The sequence below is a fragment of the Ruditapes philippinarum genome, unplaced genomic scaffold (genome assembly GCF_026571515.1).
Source record: "Ruditapes philippinarum isolate M1 unplaced genomic scaffold, ASM2657151v2 ctg7749_1_1_1_1, whole genome shotgun sequence".
Lineage (NCBI taxonomy): Eukaryota > Metazoa > Mollusca > Bivalvia > Venerida > Veneridae > Ruditapes > Ruditapes philippinarum.
The window spans coordinates 23485-43906 of record NW_026858763.1 but is presented as its reverse complement, the minus strand read 5'-3'; the positions used below and the strand labels follow the sequence as shown (position 1 = coordinate 43906).

The 20422-nt window shown below is 34.9% G+C and overlaps 2 protein-coding genes across 2 annotated transcripts; one reads left to right on the top strand and one right to left on the bottom strand.

Annotated features, from left to right (window-relative positions):
* Positions 1–7: 7 nt before the first annotated feature.
* Positions 8–14915, bottom strand: LOC132754183 (uncharacterized; the record flags this gene model as incomplete). The annotated part of the gene is given in 11 exon segments (XM_060744777.1): positions 8–184; positions 1128–1237; positions 1869–1982; positions 2937–3156; positions 3704–3880; positions 4586–4893; positions 5603–5647; positions 6041–7283; positions 8172–8306; positions 9848–10010; positions 14872–14915. Coding segments are annotated over 9 exon segments (2490 nt in total). The 5' UTR covers positions 9848–10010; positions 14872–14915.
* Positions 14916–16313: 1398 nt separating this feature from the next.
* LOC132754184 (uncharacterized protein K02A2.6-like) lies at positions 16314–19750 on the top strand. The gene is made up of 2 exons (XM_060744778.1): positions 16314–16566; positions 17910–19750. Exons 1-2 carry the CDS (start codon positions 16314–16316, stop codon positions 19748–19750), a joined length of 2094 nt encoding a protein of 697 aa, XP_060600761.1.
* Positions 19751–20422: the final 672 nt, after the last annotated feature.

Below are 20422 nucleotides of genomic sequence, written 5' to 3'. Positions count from 1 at the left end.
CGCAAACACCTTCAACATGGGTGGACACAGATTTATCATAGAGTGTTCAGCTGCAGCCACCAATACCAGGGAAGAAGTATAGATGAGGCATCCTCAATGTACTCTTGTACTCTGACATCTGACTCATCTGGTCCATATCTATATTAGGACAATGTGACACTTTCTTTGATACCAGCAGATTTACCTATAAAAGTAATCAAAATATGACATATTACAATAAAAATTAAATGGATTTTTTTGTACTCTCTGTGGATAAAACATGTATTGTCATTAAAATTGTTTTTTCTATTTCATAACATAAAATCTAATTAGGAAATGGATCAAACAATGAATACAGGTTTATTTTCATTTTATTATTGTTGTTTTTTGCTTGTATTTTTTTTGTTGGGTTTCATGTCACACCAACAGAGAAGCGGTCATATGGTGTCTTTGGCTTAACTGGTAGAGGAAGACCTCTGGTGCACCCCATACATTATTTCAGGCAGGAGTGGGCACCCGAGTAGAACCACTCACATTCCGTAAGCTAGCTGGATAGTTTCTTCACATGAAAAAATCGAAAGCCCCTTGCAGACATCTTAGTTAACTTTATAATGTGCAATATAATAACAATACATTCAATATAACAATTATTTCTAACATGTTTCTGTTTTAAAAAGTTAAGGAAATATTGTAGGATTTTGTTTTTTCTCATGAAACAATTGAAAATTGTATTTTAGTCCTATGCTAAGCACAATTCAAATAAAAACCATTGCCATGCTTTTCAATTTTAAGTCATTTTGATTTATCTAAAAAACAGAGTGAGTGAAATTTATCGGTCCAAAACTACATTAAATGTTGAAAAATTATTTCCAGTCCATTCATGTAAAAAACCCTCAGTGGAGTCCCTTTAATCTTATTTCATGTTCAATCACATCATTCTTCACTAATATTCAACAAAGATTTATATGCTTTTCCTCTCTATCGAACATTTGGCATTTTCAATTATTTTCATCATCATTTGTGTAGTTAGAAGGTTTCAACAAGGTATTTTAACATATTTTCATTCATTGAGTCCAAAGTTTCAAACTAGATTTGAATATTTAATCTAAGCACCTGAAAAAAAAAAGAGAAAAGTTTTGTGCACTTACCCTATTCAGCATGGTACATACATCCTCACATCTAGCGTACTTCATAAATATCTGAACGAGGGCCTCTACATACCAGCTTCCCCTGTCACGATTACGCCATGCATAGTACCCTGTTAATATATACACGTTCTTATTTATCTATTTTTATTTAGTTGGATTGTATGTTACACCACTGACCTAACACAAGATAGGTCTTATGGCCACTTTCCAGCTTTACTGGTTGAAGAAAACCACAGGTGCCCTTTCGTGCATCATTTCAGACACAAACAGGCACCTGAGTAGAACCACCGACATTCTTATCAAAACTAGTTCATCAATATATCAAACAGTAATTGTTCAGCTAATCAGGCAGCAGAAAAAAGTGGTGACAATAGTTAATTGGTCTAAATGCAAGCCAATGTATATCAGGGTCTTTGAGTCTTTTAAAGTTGGTAAAATATACCTTGCTTTAGAGCTGCCATCGATAGAACCCATATGATAATCATCAAAAACATTTTACAGATTTGAAGAAAAAAAGATGATATTTATAAAAAATCACCCAAAAAGAATTCAGCCTAGTTATCTTCAAGTGTTACAAATACTGCAATGACTCATGTTGACCTAAATGATAATTCAACATTAATTTCACAAGAAATTACTCAACATTACCAAATCAATTTAAATAATGGCAATCACATTAACTTCGAAGAAAAGAACTTTTTCTGTATACCATACTTTTTCCAGATTTAGACAACCACTCACCATTTTGTGTCGGGTAACATATTAGCATATCAGACATAGAGGGCACCTGCCTTACACGAGCATCTGACCCATCATGTTCATCAGGGTAATACTGCACACCTCGGTCTAGTGCACCTGCAATAATACAAGGTTGTCATAAATTGTCAGGTACAGGGCACGACACACAGAAATGGGAATTTTTACAATGTTTTACACAAATTGGAAAAAACTAGAAGCAAATTCCTTTTATATATTACTCATAACTCATATTACTATCTGGAATACTAGATAACAATTTGCTATGGCACAGAGCAGTTAAATGTAACAAAATGGCAATAATTTTACTTGATTTATTTTTTTGTTCTTTGAATTGGGAATTTTCTTCTTGAAATTGGAAAAAAATAATACTTTTTGGCATTGGGAACATGACCCAATATTGGTCATCTAAATTGGCCAGAAAAAAAACTCTGTGTACAATACTGAATTCAATTGCACCTGAGCATAGCCATCAAAGCTATATTGGACTAGACACAAGCCAAGTCTAATATAGGTTTTGCAGCTGTGTATGAGTCCAATAGTATCCGTATTGTCCTGTAATTATCTACAAATAATTAACAGATAACTAGAAAATTAAGATATATAATTTAATTAAAATGAAAAAGTTACTTTCTTGTATTTTTTTTCATGATTTACTTAATGATACAAGGATATTGTACAAAACTGTCAAATATTTAGTTTACCCCACTTCCTGTTTAATTTCTTTGCATCAAAACTCAAAGGCTGTATTAAATAGCCAATTAATAACAACAATACCATTTTTCTTTTGTTTTTGATAAACAATTTATGAACATTGGCAGCAGGGCCAAGTGGCTATCAAGTTGGACTAGTAAAATAAAGATTGCTAGCCGCATGGGTTTGGGCCAAGTCAGGGGCAAGCTGTTGTTTTCTTGAGCAAAGGTACTTTACACTCATTGCTTAGTTCTGGTTGGTTCCAGGATCGGAGTCGATAGTGCTTCAGTAAGCTTATAGCTTCCAACAATAAATTTTTATAAAGTAATTTACCAAAAAAAAGACAAGGTAAAACATTACCTCCACGACAAGCCTGTATAATGAACAGTTTCGGTTTTCCTCTCAGACTTGGACAACAAGTGTTATCAAACAGTGAGAACACAGCGTCAAGCTCAAACTTTTTACCGTCTGCACCAAAGATATAACCTTCCTCACCATGACTCAGTATACAAACAACAGTGCAGTCGCCGCTCACATGACTGCTGTGCTGAGAGAAATCTTGTAACTTCTGAACCATTTCCTGTTGAATTCAGAATATAATTATATTGAAATTCAATATTAATCTTATAAATGTATAAATATAAATCAGCAAAATGGCTCTTAGTTTTAGTACAAGTATTTTCTTGGGACACTAATATTTACTTAAAGATTTAAGAGTTAATTGAATAAGGCTGAATTTTTATTTTCTAAGGGAATGTAAATTGCACAACAAAGTTATACAGAAATTATTTTCCTTTAACAGAGATGTCCTAAGTCTTTCTGAACATTTTTTCCTAAATAACTGAATTTCAGTAATTTTTTTTCTGCAACAAAGACCCTGTGTCTTTATATGTTTTTTTAATCAGCTAGCCTGATACAGACTGAAATGAAAAAGTAAATGTCCTATTTTCAATAACAAAATTCATAGCAGAGAGAATTAGACATTGAAAATCTCTGACATCTAAAACTTAAAGCCTTGGCGATGTGTGGCGGGGACATAAATACAATGTTTACAATACAGATCAGACAACTCAAAATAAAATCTAAATCATAAACAACATATTATGATGATAGTATGTTAAATATACCATGGCTGTAAGTCCATCAGCATCATTGTAAACGGTTACATCAAAGTGCATCTGACATAACAGATTATGTAGATTGTCCCTATCAATGTCGGTACCTCTACGTGCTGATTTACCCACCACCTCATTCACGTTCATAATCAATGCTTTACCACGAGGTATCCTCCTCATTGCATATGCCTATAGTACATGTAGATTTTAGGATTTTACTTTTTTCGTATTTTGTTATGTAGTTCATATAGGAAATTGTTTTATCACACACCCGTGCCGATTTTGCGACTCCGTAAATATGGTATTGCACGGCCGTGCATATATTTTGACGTGACGTCATTAGCGTTATACAAACAAAGAGTAAAGACGCGCTAAATAATAGCGTTATACTATAGGCGCGTCAAAGAAAAATGACTCTTATTTCACTTTAAACGGTCTTATTTTGGGTATGTGATAAATAGAATATTAAATTCGTGTAAGTTCATGACTGAATTTATTGCACTCGTTGAATAAAATAATATTATGCTCGCCAGAGGCTCGCATAATATAAGTTTATTCAACTCGTGCAATAAATTCAGTATTGAACTTACACTCATTTAATATCCTCTATATAGTGTCAATATAAAAATACTTACAAATCATACATAAGAGCTCAATAAGGTTTAACAAATAATTATCCATACAAAAAAAACATTCATAAAAGTTCATAAACTAAATTTAACTACAACTTCAAAGAAGTGCTTCTGCTAAAGTACTTTTTAAAGATAGTGCAACCATGATTAAATAAACATTACATGTAATTATATCTTAGCAAGCTATATTTTAAAAGGAATTGTTTTTTATCAGTAATGTGCATTTAAAAAAATTCAACTTTTTTTGGACAACTATTTTAACCTGTTTATAATGTTCCAAATAAAACTTTCTGGTGCTCAGTTCAACACTGACATTAATTGGTCCGTCAGTGAGGTCAATCTCTGGGTCATCCATGGCCCCCAACAATGATGACCTCTGATTTTTCTCCAGATTCTGGTCAGGTTGTACGACCACTGCGGGCATGGACGGTTGTTTCCGTGGCTCCTCTAGCACTGGAATCTTCACTATCTGATCATCTCGGGCTTCTAACACTGGTAATGTAGGAGTCCTCTCAGGTCGGATCAGATTTGGTAGACTGCATGTATCCACATCTTCTCTTAAACGTTTTGCTGTGTATATAAAAGGGAGGCATCAATGCATGGTGAAATATATCTCAAAAATTTCAAAGCCTTTAAAATCACAATATTGTAATGCTCACATATGTCAAGTTTCTTGCTGATGTGTTTGTTATCTATGTACAATGCACATTAATTATACCACATGGTAAAGAATAAATGATTTTCTCACAAAATATTTTTCTTTACCTTAACAGGTTTAGCAAAGACTTTGTGTAAGCAACTCACACTTTATTGAAAATTAACAAACATGACTTTTTAATAAAAGTACATGTACTTTGGTATGATATTCGTCAAGATGAAAACAAATGTTCAAGTGGTTGCAAATAGCTTGAAATAGATTATACTGCTCTGTACTCCTTTTAATGCCGTATAAATTTGTAAGGTTAATTTTAATTTTAAGGTTAATTAATGGTAAATTGTTTCTTCTTTGAAAAAAGATTTCTGATTAGTTAATATTATATCCTCAGAAGATTTGTAATGAAAATATGGTCATTTTCTACAGATGAACATCTATCTGGATTGATCAGGGTTTTAAGTAACACTGACATTATAAAAGTCATAATATTATGGCAACAATTTGTCAGTATTTCCTTGTATGTACAATATACTGCTCAAGTAATTTGTGACAACAATATGTGAGCAATATAAAATGCCTTTTTCCATTGCCTTTCATATGTAGCTATAGGACTAAAAGACTTACCACCAGTTTCAATTTCTTCTGTCAATGGTCTTTTATGCATGGTATCTGGAATAATGAAAAATATCTTCAAAATCATTTCTTGAGACACAAACATGTATAATGTGTTACACCTGTTTGTAAAATTAATACATGTAGTTTGTTATACAACCTTAATAATCATATAAGAGCATAGGCCCAGAAAACTTCTCAGTGAATGCTAAGCTGATATACATATTGTCACCCAACAGGCAACACCACTGCCCATTCAAGCAAATTATATTTAATTGTCTTTCAAAAGAAAAATTAATCAGTGAACCAAATGTTACCAGTATATGTACCTTATTAAATGAAGCTGTACCATCTATCAAGCTATGTGATTAAATGTCTACAACAATGCAAAATGATAAGGTATCATTACTGATATCAAAAAAAGGGAAGTTCAAATAGAAGTGTACATACCAACACTGTCATTCCTCAGCAGCCTCGGTGATTGGCCATTATCTCCCCTTAATGAGTCTTTACCATGGAGATCAGGATGACCGGCGGTTGGCAACAGTGTTACATGTCGAGGGAATGACATCATACTTCGCTGCAGACTACCGTCACAGCTGTTGTTTGTTTCTATATGCCTGTCAATCTCAACCATACTACGAGCCTCGGAATATCTGGATGGACTTGGATGGATTTCCTCAACTTGTGGAGTTAAATTTCTACGACTCGAGGAATTTTCATTATATCTTTCATAGTTTTGTTTGATTTTGTCACTGAATCGCTCTTCATTTTGTCTACAATATATATTTTCCAATTCTTGTTCACTACTTCTGTCTACACCTTGTACTCTTTCCATATACTCTTTACTAGCATTGAGGAAGTGTCTTTCTTGTAATACTGGTGGATAATTCTTATCTCTAGTTTGGAAAGCAAATGATTTTTGTGGACTCATTCCTAAAACAAGTCCACTGGAAGCTGGATTAATCTCTGTATATGGAGATCTGTTGAACACATTTGGTTTTTGAGCATAGGGATTTTGGGAAATATCTTTGGAAGACACATTTTTTGGAAGACCTATACCTCCAGAATCACTAACTAACAATGGATCTATATAGTAATCGTTCATGATTTGTGAAACTGAAGCAAGTGGCAAGCCCATATTGAACAACTGTCTTTCTTTGTCTGATCTATTAGAGCACCTATCATTTAAAACACTGTACACAGCATGTGGATTTCTAAGAGTGTTTTGATAAAAGAACATGGCATCGTGTTCAGAATTGCTAGGCAAGTTTGGGGAAGACTGGGAGTGATGCAGATCTCTTGGTTCGATACTACGTCTATACATCTGTGTCTGCAGTTCCTCTCGAATGGCTACAGTCTGAACGTGACCTGGACTCTGGACCGAACGTTCACCGTCTCTGTATTCTACAACCTCTCCTATATTGACATAGGTTTGACCGAGTCCGGTCACCTGTGACCCAGATACCTGTGATAGTGTGTCTTCGACAGCATTTGCTCCATTAGATTCCTGCACAACATTTTTCTCTTCTGTTTCCTTCTTGCTGTCTGGCTTGAGATACAATCTCACAATACTACTCTGGGAGTCAGCTATTAAAGCCTCACAGAAAAGGTCAAATGTCTTTTCTCCTTGGTTAGATTTTGGTAAAAAATCTAGTAAACCCTCAGCCATTTCATCTTCTGTCTTTCCATTCTAAAATCCATATATAAAATGATAATTATTTCTATGTAAATATGTAAAAGAGATATATCTGCCTTAATTAATGGTTAAGGAAGATAAAAATATATTTTCATGCAACCATCTCTTGACATTTTCTGACATTTTGGTGCCAATATGACTGAGTGGTGAAGGCATAGGTGCAAGTTCAAACTGTCAGAAAACATGAAGACCTTCATCCTTTTACAAGAATTAAAATAATCAAAATTTAATAAAATACTGTACATGGTATCATCAATTATATATGACTTAAATGTATTATGCAAAATAATAAAGCCATTTATGTTTAGAAAAATTTTTTTTTTTGTTAAATTATTTCCACACTCTTCCAAAATGTAACAAACATTCCTATGTATTATAAACACTGAATCAATTAGTCTGGGTAGAAAATGTGTCAAGTGACCTGAAGGTCCATTAAGCTTAAAAACGATCATTTTTATTTTACCAACAATTTTTATTTTTAGAGTCCTTTTATATTTGCAAAATGTTTCTCATTGCCACTGGCTATATACCTGAATCATCTTTCAATTAGTGTATTTACAGTGATTTAGTATTGCGTATGGAAGTCAAAATACTACTTTGTTTACATTTTTTGCTACGTTTACATATTTCACAAACTTATTTCACAATCAATGCTATTCTCACATGTTCTAAATCCATTATCAAAACATTAAAAAAACAACAATGCTGTCAGACCCTTTTTACAGAAGGTAAAATGTATTTATTTCTTAGAGCTAAGGCTTATGTATCAAGAACATTTCATAAAATTCACCTTGACAGCAATACAACTCAGTGAGAAGAATATGAAAACTTAAAAAAATATGTCCTAACTTTTCCAGCTAGACTTAACAATGGAAAACAAACCTTTATTGTCCTGACCATCCTCTGATCTAATATATCTCTACTAATCAACTGTGTAAAGAGCCCACCAATCATGTTTAAGCTTTCAACCAAATCTGGCCGCTTATCTTTCAATATCTGTTTGTGTCTCTTCTCCATCTATGATTACAGAAAAATAAAATAAGTTGCGTCACAAGAAAACCAACGTTATGCGTTTGCGACCAGCATGGATCCAGACCAGCCTACGCATCCGCGCAGTCTGATCAGGATCCATGCTGTTCGCTTAGAAACCCTATTACAAGTAGAGAAACTGATAGCAAATGGCGAATAGCATGGATCCTGATCAGACTGCGCGGATGAGAAGTCTGGTCTGCATCCATGCTGGTTGCAAACACATTACACTGGTTTTGTCGTGACATGGCTCAAATTTTGTTGAATCAGATAGATTGGTGGTATTAACCTTTATCATGATAAATATCTTTGATGAACTTGTCAATCTTTCAATCGGAACAAAACCATTCATCACTTTTAACCTTATGAAACGTGCTGAATATTTTAAATGAACTTGTCCCACTTCCATTTTTAGTGTCTTATCTATTTTGATTGCCTGTGGCAATGTAAAATTAATCAGCGTAGCAACTGCTGAGATTGATTGCCTCAGGCGAAGATTACCGGCGCACCATGCTGTGAAGGACTGAAGGGTCGTATTAATAAACATAATTTTACAGTTGTCCAAGATAAGCATCCGTCAAAATTTGACTAGTCCGGGACTAACTTTCTGCTAATTGTCAGTTGTCCCAAGTGGTTTTAGAGTTGTCCCGGACTATAGGATTTGTAGAGCCCTGTTTGGGACTGTCAATTATCAATTTTATAGATTTGAACATTTAAAGTTTGTCAGCCAACAGTATAGAGCCTGGTCAGAATGCACGGATATGCAGGCTGGCTTGACTCTATACTGGTGACAATGGCTTAACCTTTTGGTTCCAGCACTTTAAGGGTTAAGGAATTATTTTAAAATATATATGCACTGAATGAACAATAAACTGTGCAAACCATGATCAGATAGCATGGACCCGCCAGCTGATCGTGGTCTGCATGGTTGAAAGAGTAGAATTACAGAAAAAGGACCATGTTGACTTTGGTTCTATTAAAATGCAGCAAATAAACTGTTGTAAAACAGTGTGCACAATTTATTTTGTATAATAAACAATAAGTTATAACTGATTAAAACTTTTTTTATCACATGCCTGTGCCGCTTTTGCGACTCCGTAAAATTGAATTGCACGCCTTGCATATATTTTGATGTGACGTCATTTGCGTTATACAAACATTTTGAAAAGACACACTAAATCTAAATGTAACACTAAAGGCGTGTCATGAAAAATATTTCTTTTTCACTTTAAAAAGTTTTTATGTTGAGTATTTGATAAATAGAATATTATATTCTTGTAGGTTTGATACTGAATTTATTAAACTCATTGGATAAAAATAATATTAACATTATTAAGCTACCAACAATATAGAGCCTATCAAAGGCTGGCCTGGCTCTATACAGGTGGAAAAGGCTTATCACTTTTGGTTCCTGCAAATTAAGGGTTAATTTATAATGAACATAACTGGATTTGCAGAAAGACAAGTCCATTATAAAAATTATGCAAGGTTATCCCTTAATAAAAATATTACTATAATTAAGTATCTACCTTAAGTTATCTGGCAGTGATTGTTGAGTATGGAAAGACCAGTTTTGGATTTTATTCAAGTACAGAAAGGTCAACTTTTCATGACTTTAACTTGATGTATAATCATCCTGCAACAAGGGTCAATGCCAAGATGCTGAGAAAAAAATTTCTAATGTTAAGCAATCTGAAAAGAAAAAAAGGAAAACAACTTGATATAAAGTAAGTATGTTGAGATCTTTTAAGTAAAGAAATATTTTGACTGGATCAGTCTTTCATTTTGTAGACAACTAGACATATAGGAGCTTGATGTAACCAATCTGCAGCTATTAAAATTTTGGAATAGAAAATTGAAGCAGCCAGTCCTCTGACCAGTCGCATAAATGTTACTACGTCTTGTTGAAGTAACAATTGATCATTTTGAGAATATATCTTACTGTATAATTTGCTATCATCAGCAAATAATTTGCATGTAAGTCATTTATGTAAATGATAAATAAACAAAGGTGCCATAGTCACAAAATACGCCCGTTTACGAAAGCTTTAGATGGAGATGGGGGCATTATGGATAAGTGTTATCTAGCAAGCAAGTTTTTATTCTTGGCACTGTGTTGTTAAATGAACCTTAAAACAAATCAGTAGGGAAGATATGCACAGGATGTGTGACCTTGACCTTGGTCGCAGGGACCTGAATTTTATGCACGGCACTCAGCCTCACAATGATGAACATTTGTGCCAAATTATATTGACATCCCTCTATGCCACAGGCAATCGGTGTGTGGCTTGGATAGTATACATGTACATGACCACGTCCACTTATTTTTTTATAAATTTTTTTTTTTTCACTAATAAAATATTTTTTTATTCAAAATGTTTTTAAAATATTTTATTAAAAAAATTTTTTTTGTTGGTTTATTGAAAATAAAATATTTTAAAAACATTTTGAATAAAAAAATATTTTATTAGTGAAAAAAAAAAAATTTATAAAAAAATAAGTGGACGTGGTCATGTACATGTATACTATCCAAGCCACGCACCGATTGCCTCACAGTGCTCTATGCATGTAGAAGTTTTGCTCCAGACAAGCGTTTTTCTATGAGCTCTAACTGTGACCTTCACCTTTGACCTAGAGACTTGGTTCATGTGCAGGGCACTACGTCTCATGGTGGTGAACAATTCTATAAAGTAACATTAAAATTCCTCCATGCATGTAGAAAATATGCTCCGGACAACATCTGGATATTTAATCATCTCCAGTGACCTTGACCTTGCAAATATTAACCTAAATTAAATGTGTCACACCTGTAGTCATGATAGTGACCATTTGTGCTACAATCCATCAATAAATGATGACTAAATGGTCCCTATACACATCTTCAAATTTTTATCTGAACTTTGACCTCTATGTGTAACCTTGACTTTGGTCGCAGGGATCTGAATTTTGCGTGCTACACTCAGCCTCACAATGGTGAACATTTGTGCCAAGTTATATTGAAATCCCCCTATGAATGTAGAAGTTTTGCTCCGGACAAGCGTTTTTCAATGAGCTCTAAGTGTGACCTTGACCTTTGACCTGGGTCATGCATGGAGCAATACATATCATGGTGGTGAACATTTCCATAAAGTATTATAAAAATTCTTCCATACATGTAGGAGATAAGCTCCAGACAAAATCTGGATATTTCACCATCTTTAGTGACCTTGACCCTGCATATATTGACCTAAAGTACATGTGTCACAGCCGTAGTCATGATAATGACCATTTGTGTTACAATCCCTCAATAAATGATGATTAAATCGTCTCTATACACATCTTCGTATTTTTATATTAACTTTGACCTCTATGTGTGACCTTGACCTTGGCTGCAGGGACCTGAATTTTGTGCGCGACACTCCGCCTCACAATGGTGAAAATTTGTGCCAAGTTATATTGAAATGCTTCTATGCATGTGGAAGTTTTGCTCAGGACAAGGGTTTTTCAATGAGCTCTAAGTGTGACCTTGACCTTTGACCTAGAGACCTAGTTCATGTGCGTGACATGGCTTCTCATAATGGTGAACATTTCTATGAAATTTCATTAAAATCCCTCCATGCCTGTAGGAGATATGCTCCGTACAAAATCTGGATATTTCATCATCTTTGGTGACCTTGACCTTGTATATATTGACCTAAATTATATGTATCACAGCCATAGTCTTGATAATGACCATTTGTGTTACAATCCCTCAATAAATGATGACTAAATGGTCCATATACACATCTTCAAATTTTTATCTGAACTTTGACCTCTATGTGTGATCTTGACCTTGGCTGCAAGGACCTGAATCTTGCGCGCGACACTCCACCTCACAATGGTGAACATTTGTGCCAAGTAATATTGAAATCCCTCTATACATGTGGAAGTTTTGCTCTGGACAAGCATTTTTCAATGAGCTCTAAGTGTGACCTTGACCTTTGACCTAGAGACCTGGTTCATGTGCGCGACACTGCTCCTCATAGTGGTGAACATTTCTATGAAGTTTCATTAATATCCCTCCATACATGTAGGAGATATGCTCCGGACAAAATTGGACGCCGCCCGCCCGCAAGGGGCGTTCCCATAATAAGTCCCGTTTTTCAAACGGGCGTATAAAAAGGACTGAACCTTGAGGAACTCCTGAGGAAGCAATTTTTTCCTTAAAATGTGAATGTATCCAGCACCGTAACAATTATAAAAAGAAACAAATTTTGTATTTTTTCTTAAAAATGAAAATTTACCCAAATGACCATTTTTCAGATATTTCACAAGGAATTACCGCTCTTTGAGGGCATATTAAAATTTTGTCTGTTACACTTTAATCGGATTTTTACCTATATATTTAATCAGAATATGTTCTAAAAAATTGACCAGTTCGCTGAAAAATGCCTTTCATTATTAGGTAACCATACGACTGGAAGACTCAATCTCAATTCATTCAGCTTGAAAAATCTTGGTCCACAAAGTTTAAATTATTAAAAATACTGCTGCAAAATTCCCATTAACTTGGGTTTTATCTAATTGAAAGACCCTGGTTTAACATATAGTTTTGCCATTTCGGACATTTACTTGATTAAACTGTAATAAAAAAAAAATATCTGTGAATCAAATTAAGGAAGCAACTCAACTTTTAGTTTGAATACCGACAGTAAGATGACATGTTAATTTTACATACATCAACACAAAGACAAATTAAGATTTTAATCACTTATATTAGAAAAAATTAGGAAAAAGACGAAACTGTTAGCTTAATTTATGTTAGATTGTGAATTTTTGCAGAATTGTGAACAGGTCCATCGGACCCATTCTGAAAATTGTGATTTCAAGACAATTCGCGATTGTGAATGGGTCCATTATTTTGTTCCACTTATATGAGGAAAAATTCACTGTGACGTGATATTTGACCGAGACCAAATAGGGAAACTATCTTCAACTCAAACCCTCTTTCTCCTATTAATGAGAAAATTCTGTATCCAATTCACCAATTCGAAAACCTAGCTAAACGCCGTTTTCCGGTACTTTCTGTACATAGCTCTGGGGAATTCACCTTAGATGGAGTGTTATAGCGAACTCTTTGTTTTCAGCCTTTTTTCAATTTAAATTGAAATAAAACAGTTATTTCTTTATAAGAAAATAATTAAATATCATTGTATGAATAATTCCATACAAAAAATAAAGTAAATTCACAAGTTTATGCAGAAAATAACCTTATTTATTATGGAAGATTCCACTACGTCTGTTTGAATTTTATTGATTTTCATTATAAATAATTTATTTTTTTGAATACTTTGCAATAGATATGAAAGGAATATTGATAATTTTCAAAAACATCAATTTTTTTCACCTTAAACGGTTAAATAATGATAGAAAAATAGAAATATCACGTAACTGTGTTATGTAGTGATGGAAATCGGATGAAATTTGTCACAATCGATCATCGGTTCAGTCGGATGGGACATAATCGATAACTTTCGAATGAAGTCGCGTTAAAAAGAAATAGGGAAGTAACTTTTTTTACCAAGCACTTCATTATATTTAGTAACATGAACTTCATTTATAGCACTTTTCAACACAGGTTTAACCTTATATAGTCATACATTTACGAAATAGATTTATTTTTCAATGGATGTCAAATAATATCATTCACATCACATTATATTACTATTGTTTACATCACTTATTGATCCTGTTCAACTCCAAATTGTCTCCGAGTGATATTTTGCGATCTGCGAGGTGTACCTAAAAGAAAATTACCGTCAGAATTAATTCCCTTTGAAACTTTAAACATTTTTGACGACGTCGCGGAACAAATTTTTGTGAATCGATTATTGTCTTTTTACATAACAGTAACTGATTATCGGCGACTTGCCACAATCGGAACATCACTAGTGTTATGCACTTCATTTGGTGTAATTCCCCAGAGCCGGAAAACGGTGTTTAGCTAGGTTTTCAAAAAGGTGTTGATATCATAGTTCTTTAACTGTTAAACTTCAAAAGGAAACGATCGAGTTTATTAATTTAAATTTTAGACCTGTCACAATTAAACAATTATTGTTATAATCCAACTCTGGCTAAACATTGTGGCGAATAGGTATTACACTGTGATGAATTGTTATGTGGCGAATCGTTACTACAATGTAATTCTCAAAGCGACGTCTTAATTTTACAGGACTAGAGGGTGAATTGTCTTGAGGGGTGAAGTGTTTCAAAAATTTGAGGAGTGAAGTGTCTGCGGAGCAGTGTATCTTGTTCCCAATTTCTTTACCAAGGTAAATATATAAAACCTAGAGACAAATTTATAGAACAAATCAAACAAATAGACAAACAAAGAAGACAACACATTATCAGATTATCACATAATTTTTAACGAGTTCTATCCGTTGGACTGCTGTCCTATTACCTGAGCTATAAACTGTAACAAACTGCAAACTAATATGTAAATTGCTTAATTTTATGTATTTATCTAAGTCATCAAATATAATCATACAAAATGCATAAACAGACATCAAAGTTTAAACAAGTTTAAACTTACTTTCGGTTGTGACCTCTCGCCGGAAGTTGGTAATGGGTATATTCCGTAACGCCCGTCTATTGTAAAAATACGGTATATAGTGTGGTCTTCAGTTTCACTTTTAGTCGTAATGCTTACGATAGCTATCTATCTCTGGATACTGCCAACCCCTCTTACGAGTGTTAAAGGCAGGAATTTAGTGCACGTCGGTTGTTAGTAAAGGGTGAAAAGAAAAGCTAAAAAAGAAAAGTCCTCCAAACATTGGTCAACATGCTTGGAAGGTGAGACTGAAAATGTATTCTAGTCATGGTTAAAATGTTAATAGTGAAACAAGATGATAAGAGATAAAATAGTTTAAAAACACTGGGAGTAAGACTAGTACTGCAAACCCACCACTGCCTGTATGAACTGACTCAGGTTGGGCAGGGTGGCAGGAAGTTTATTCCATAACTATAGTATATTTGCTATGAGGGAAGAAAGAGTATATACTTATGGTAGTCGGAGGATACCTGTATTTGGCGTAGGGATAAGGGGTGCATATGTCTGGTTAATCTATGCGGGGTTTGAACATATGTTGGGAGATTAATTGCAACTAGGTTATAGTATATCTTATAAAACATTATCAGTCTACAGTTCAATCTGCGATGTTCAAGGGATCGCCAGCCCAGTTCTTCCTGCATGGCTGTCACACTATCTAGAGTGAGGGAGTGTAATATCCTTCATTACTGTAGTCTGCTATTTATAACTATATTGCATGATGGGTAAAAAGAGTACTGAACTTCCGGTCAAGATATAACATGGCTTTCTAAATAAACGTAGTTACAATCAAATGTGTTTCTTATAATATCTATACCCTGGACATAACATCTGGCGACGAGGATATCAAGATATGTGATTAACCGTTTAAGAATTATCTGGATATAAGAATGTTACTAGTTTATGGATGGATAACGAAGTAAACTAATAAAAAATGAACAACTTGCCACATTTTCCAAGTTTCGATCTTGAGACGGACAAAACAAATTCAGGAGCACGGTGGGAAAAATGGATTGGTCGTTTAGAGAATTTATTCAAGGGAATGTTAGTGGACGATGATGACCAAAAAAGAGCTTTATTATTACACTACGCCGGTGAAAATGTTTATGATATTTATGACGTTGAGAAGAAAGAGACGGAAGAAACATATGACGCAACAAAGAAAGTGCTTGGAGACTATTTTTCGCCACAGAAGAACATCCAAATAGAGATATACAATTTTCGAACATATAAACAGTCAGAAGAACAATCCCTTGACGAATATGTAACGGAATTACGGACACTTGCAAAAACCTGTGGGTTTACAGATATTGATGGCGAAATATTGCAGCAATTAAGTTATACAGCACGGGAAATATAACCAGTTACGTCGTAGGGCTTTACGTGAACCTGACAAAAAACTGGATGCTATTTTAACTATAGGTAGGATGCTTGAACAAAGTGACCAACACGCCAAAGCAATGGAGAAAAATGACCAAAACTTAGTAAGGAAAGTATCAAATTACGCACGAAGAGGGCGAGGTGGAACAACACGTGGGAGAACGGCTGCACGACGTGGATTTAACTCGCAGAACCGTGGGAATTTTCGGGAGACTGGCCAATCGTATCAGCGCGGGAATTATCGGCGCGCGTTGCCAACCAATAAATGCAGGAATTGCGGATATGAATTTCCCCACAGAGGTACCCCTTGTCCAGCAAAAGGGAAAACCTGCAACACATGCTCAACAGTTGGCCATTTTGCGCGGTGTTGTCTGAAATCAAAACGAAGCAAAGTAAGGGGGCAGGGGACATATTCGAATGATGGCCCCGGTCAAATTTTTTAATAACTCAGACATGGTGTTTTGAAGGTACTGATAACTTCTGATATTTCTCTGTCATTGTAATTCTTTCTTGTTTGTGTGTAGGAAATGAGATATATTTTTGGGTTTTTACCCGAAACTAAGCATTTTGGTACCTTTGTATGTATTTCTGACTCTCCGAATGGAGGTGAAAAAGTTAAAAATCAAGCTTTGACAGTTGGCGCCAAACAAGTAAGAAACTTCAGATAAATTTTGTGAAAAATCTAAACGTATGACAGACACTTTATTTGTCATTTCTGAAAATGCCATAGCTTGCACTGCGTGTTACTGATATTTTTAAAGGAATCGGGCGGATTATGGAGTATGCTGCACCTTCATGAAGATTGCCTATATTGGTATATTTTAGGTGTGATTTTGGCTGGGTGGGGGTAAATATAAATTGCTGTCAGTCATTTTTTGAAGGAGCAATGCATGCAAACTATTATTTTCTTCAATGTATGTCATATATCATTGAATAATGCTGTGCAACTGGTTATCTGCCTGTGAAACAGATTTTGAAATATTTGGAATTGTGTTTCTGGTCACACTGAAATACAAAATTTTTCATTTTTAGGTCCCCTGCCCCCTAAACGAAGTAAGCCGTGAAGAGGATTTACAGTCCAATTCAGAGGAAGAATTCCTCTATAACATATCAGTTAAAAGTGTCGCAAAAGAAAACAAAAGGAAAACGCCTCAAACAAAAATAACAGTGAATGAAAAGAAAATAACAGCAACGATTGATACAGGTTCAAGTGTTAACATTATAGATGAAAGGACTTATAATTACATTGGAAAACCTAAAATTCAACGAAAATATTTACCAAACCTTTTGCCTTACGGAGGAGGAAATCCGCTTCCAGTAAAAGGGTATATGAATTTATCTGTTGAAAAGAATGATAAAATAACCGTAGCAAAATTTTATCTGGTGAAAGGAAATTATGGAGTTTTAATCGGCTATGATACATCATGTGAAATGGAATTAGTCAAGATTACACAGAACATCTCCTTGAAAACAAAGATTGAGGATAAATACCCTGGAATTTATAAAGGTATTGGAAAACTAAAAAAAACACAAAACCGTGAAATTGCACATCAATCCAAATGTGAAACCTGTAGCACAAAGAAATAGAAGAAAACCATTTCATTTGAGAGAAAAAGTAGAAAAAGAAATTAATACCTTGTTAGAAAATGATATTATTGAAGAAGTTATAAATGAACATACACCTTGGGTTTCACCAATAGTCACACCTCCAAAACAAAATGGCGATGTTAGACTCTGTGTTGATATGAGAGAGGCCAATAAAGCCATAGAAAGGGAAAGACATCAAATGCCGACGATAGATGAACTAATTTATGATATGAATGGAGCAAAAATATTCAGCAAGCTTGACCTTAAAGCCGGGTACAATCAGCTTGTCTTACAAGAAGAATCGCGGTATATCACAACATTTGCTACACACATGGGGCTTTATCGGTATAAACGTTTGAATTTTGGGACAAATTCTGCTAGTGAGGTATTTCAAAAGACCATAAGTGAAGTAATACAGGGTATAGAGGGATCTAAAAATATTTCGGATGATATTATTGTATACGCGAAAAATCAAAGTGATCACGATAAAGCATTAGATAAAGTTTTCCAGGCTATACACGAAAGTAGCATGACATTAAACAGATCTAAATGTGAGTTCAATAAAAAGGAAATCACTTTTTTTGGAGTAGTATTCGGGCAAAATGGAATGTCACCTTCACCTCAGAAGGTAGAGGCAGCCAAACAAATGCTGGAGCCTTCAAATGTGACGGAAATGAGAAGTTTTCTGGGAATGACGTCATATTCGTCACAGTTTATACGAAACTACGCGACAATCTCTGAACCGTTACGACGTCTTACAAGAAATGACACTCAATGGGAATGGGGCAGTGAGCAGCAAGCAGCATTCGAGAAATTAAAAAGTGAACTGAGCAGTGAAACTGTCATGGCATACTTCAATCCGAGCAAAGACATTGAAGTAATAACAGATGGATCACCTGTGGGAGTCTCGGGAATACTCACACAAGAAGGCAAGGTGGTGGCTTATGCATCTCGATCTTTAACACAAGTGGAAACGAGGTACAGTCAGACAGAACGAGAAGCACTGGCTTTGGTATGGTCATGCGAACATTTTGCGATGTATCTAAAGGGAGCACCAACATTCACATGCATTACAGATTGCATGCCGTTAACTAAAATTTGGGAAAAGAAACAACCACCACTAAGAATCGAACGTTGGGGATTGCGACTTCAACCGTTCAAAATGAAAATAGAGTATAGGTCAGGGAAAGGTAATCCCTCAGACTTTATGTCCCGTCATCCATTAAAATATATGGAAGAACGAAATATAGCAGAGGAATACGTGTCATTTGTCGCAGAACAATCATTACCAAATGCAATGACAGTAGATGAGGTAAAAATGGAATCATTGAAAGATAAGACAATGCAAAAGGCAGTCGAATTTACAAAGAATGGTAAATGGTATGAATTGAAAACACTGAATGACCCAGAAATAGACAAAGAAGAATTATCATCTTTTCGTAGTATAAAGGACGAACTGACTGTGTATCATGAAACATTATTGATGAAAAATGATAAACTAGTGATTCCAAAATCACTCCGTGAAAAAGCAATAAAACTAGGACATGAAGGTCACCAAGGAATTGTGAAAACAAAAAGTTACATAAGATCGAAAATATATTTTCCAAACATGAATTCTGAAATCGAAGCTGCAATTCAAAAGTGTTTAGCATGTCAATCAAATTCAAATGAACAAAGACCGCGTGAACCTTTGAGAATGAGTGAATTGCCGTCGGGACCTTGGCTCAATATAAGCGCTGACTTTTGTGGTCCGTTAGAAAACGGGGACTATTTACTTGTGGTAATAGACGAGTATTCGAGATATCCGATAGTTGAAATAATAAAAAATATTTCAGCAAACACAGTTATACCGGTGTTCGACAAGATTGTATCAATGTTTGCTATATACCGAAAGTGATAAAAACCGACAATGGGTCTCCATTTCAAAGTAAAGCATTTTGCCGACTTCATGAAATTTTACGGCATAATTCATCGGAAAATCACACCGAGATGGCCAAGAGCAAATGCCCAAGCAGAATCCTTCAATAAACCACTGATGAAGAGTGTAAAATCTTCATTTATTGAGGCGCGAAACTACAAACAAGGACTGTATGATTTCTTAAGACAATACCGAGCGACACCACACGTATCGACTGGTTATACGCCATTCAAGTTAATGTTTGGTAGAGATCCGACGACTCGAATGCCAAACATCGGTCATGGTAAAAGTGGAAATCTTCAAACGAGAGAAATAGCGCAACAGAACGACGACTTTTCGAAAATGAAAACAAAACGTTATAAAGACGAACGGATACATGCAAGGGACAGATCAATTAACGTAGGGGATCGTGTGTTAGTTAGAAATGAAGCCAGAACAAAATCTGATTCAATATACAAACCTACGCCATATACGGTTATTGACAGAAAAGGCACAATGGTAAGTGTTAGGAGCGATGCTGGTCATTGTATGACTCGAAATTCGTCAGTTATGAAAACTGTTGATCCTGGAATTGTCGGGAAGGAACCGGAAACATCTGAAAACGACCTCGATGAAGGGGAGATAATAGGAAATGAACAGAATTCACACGCG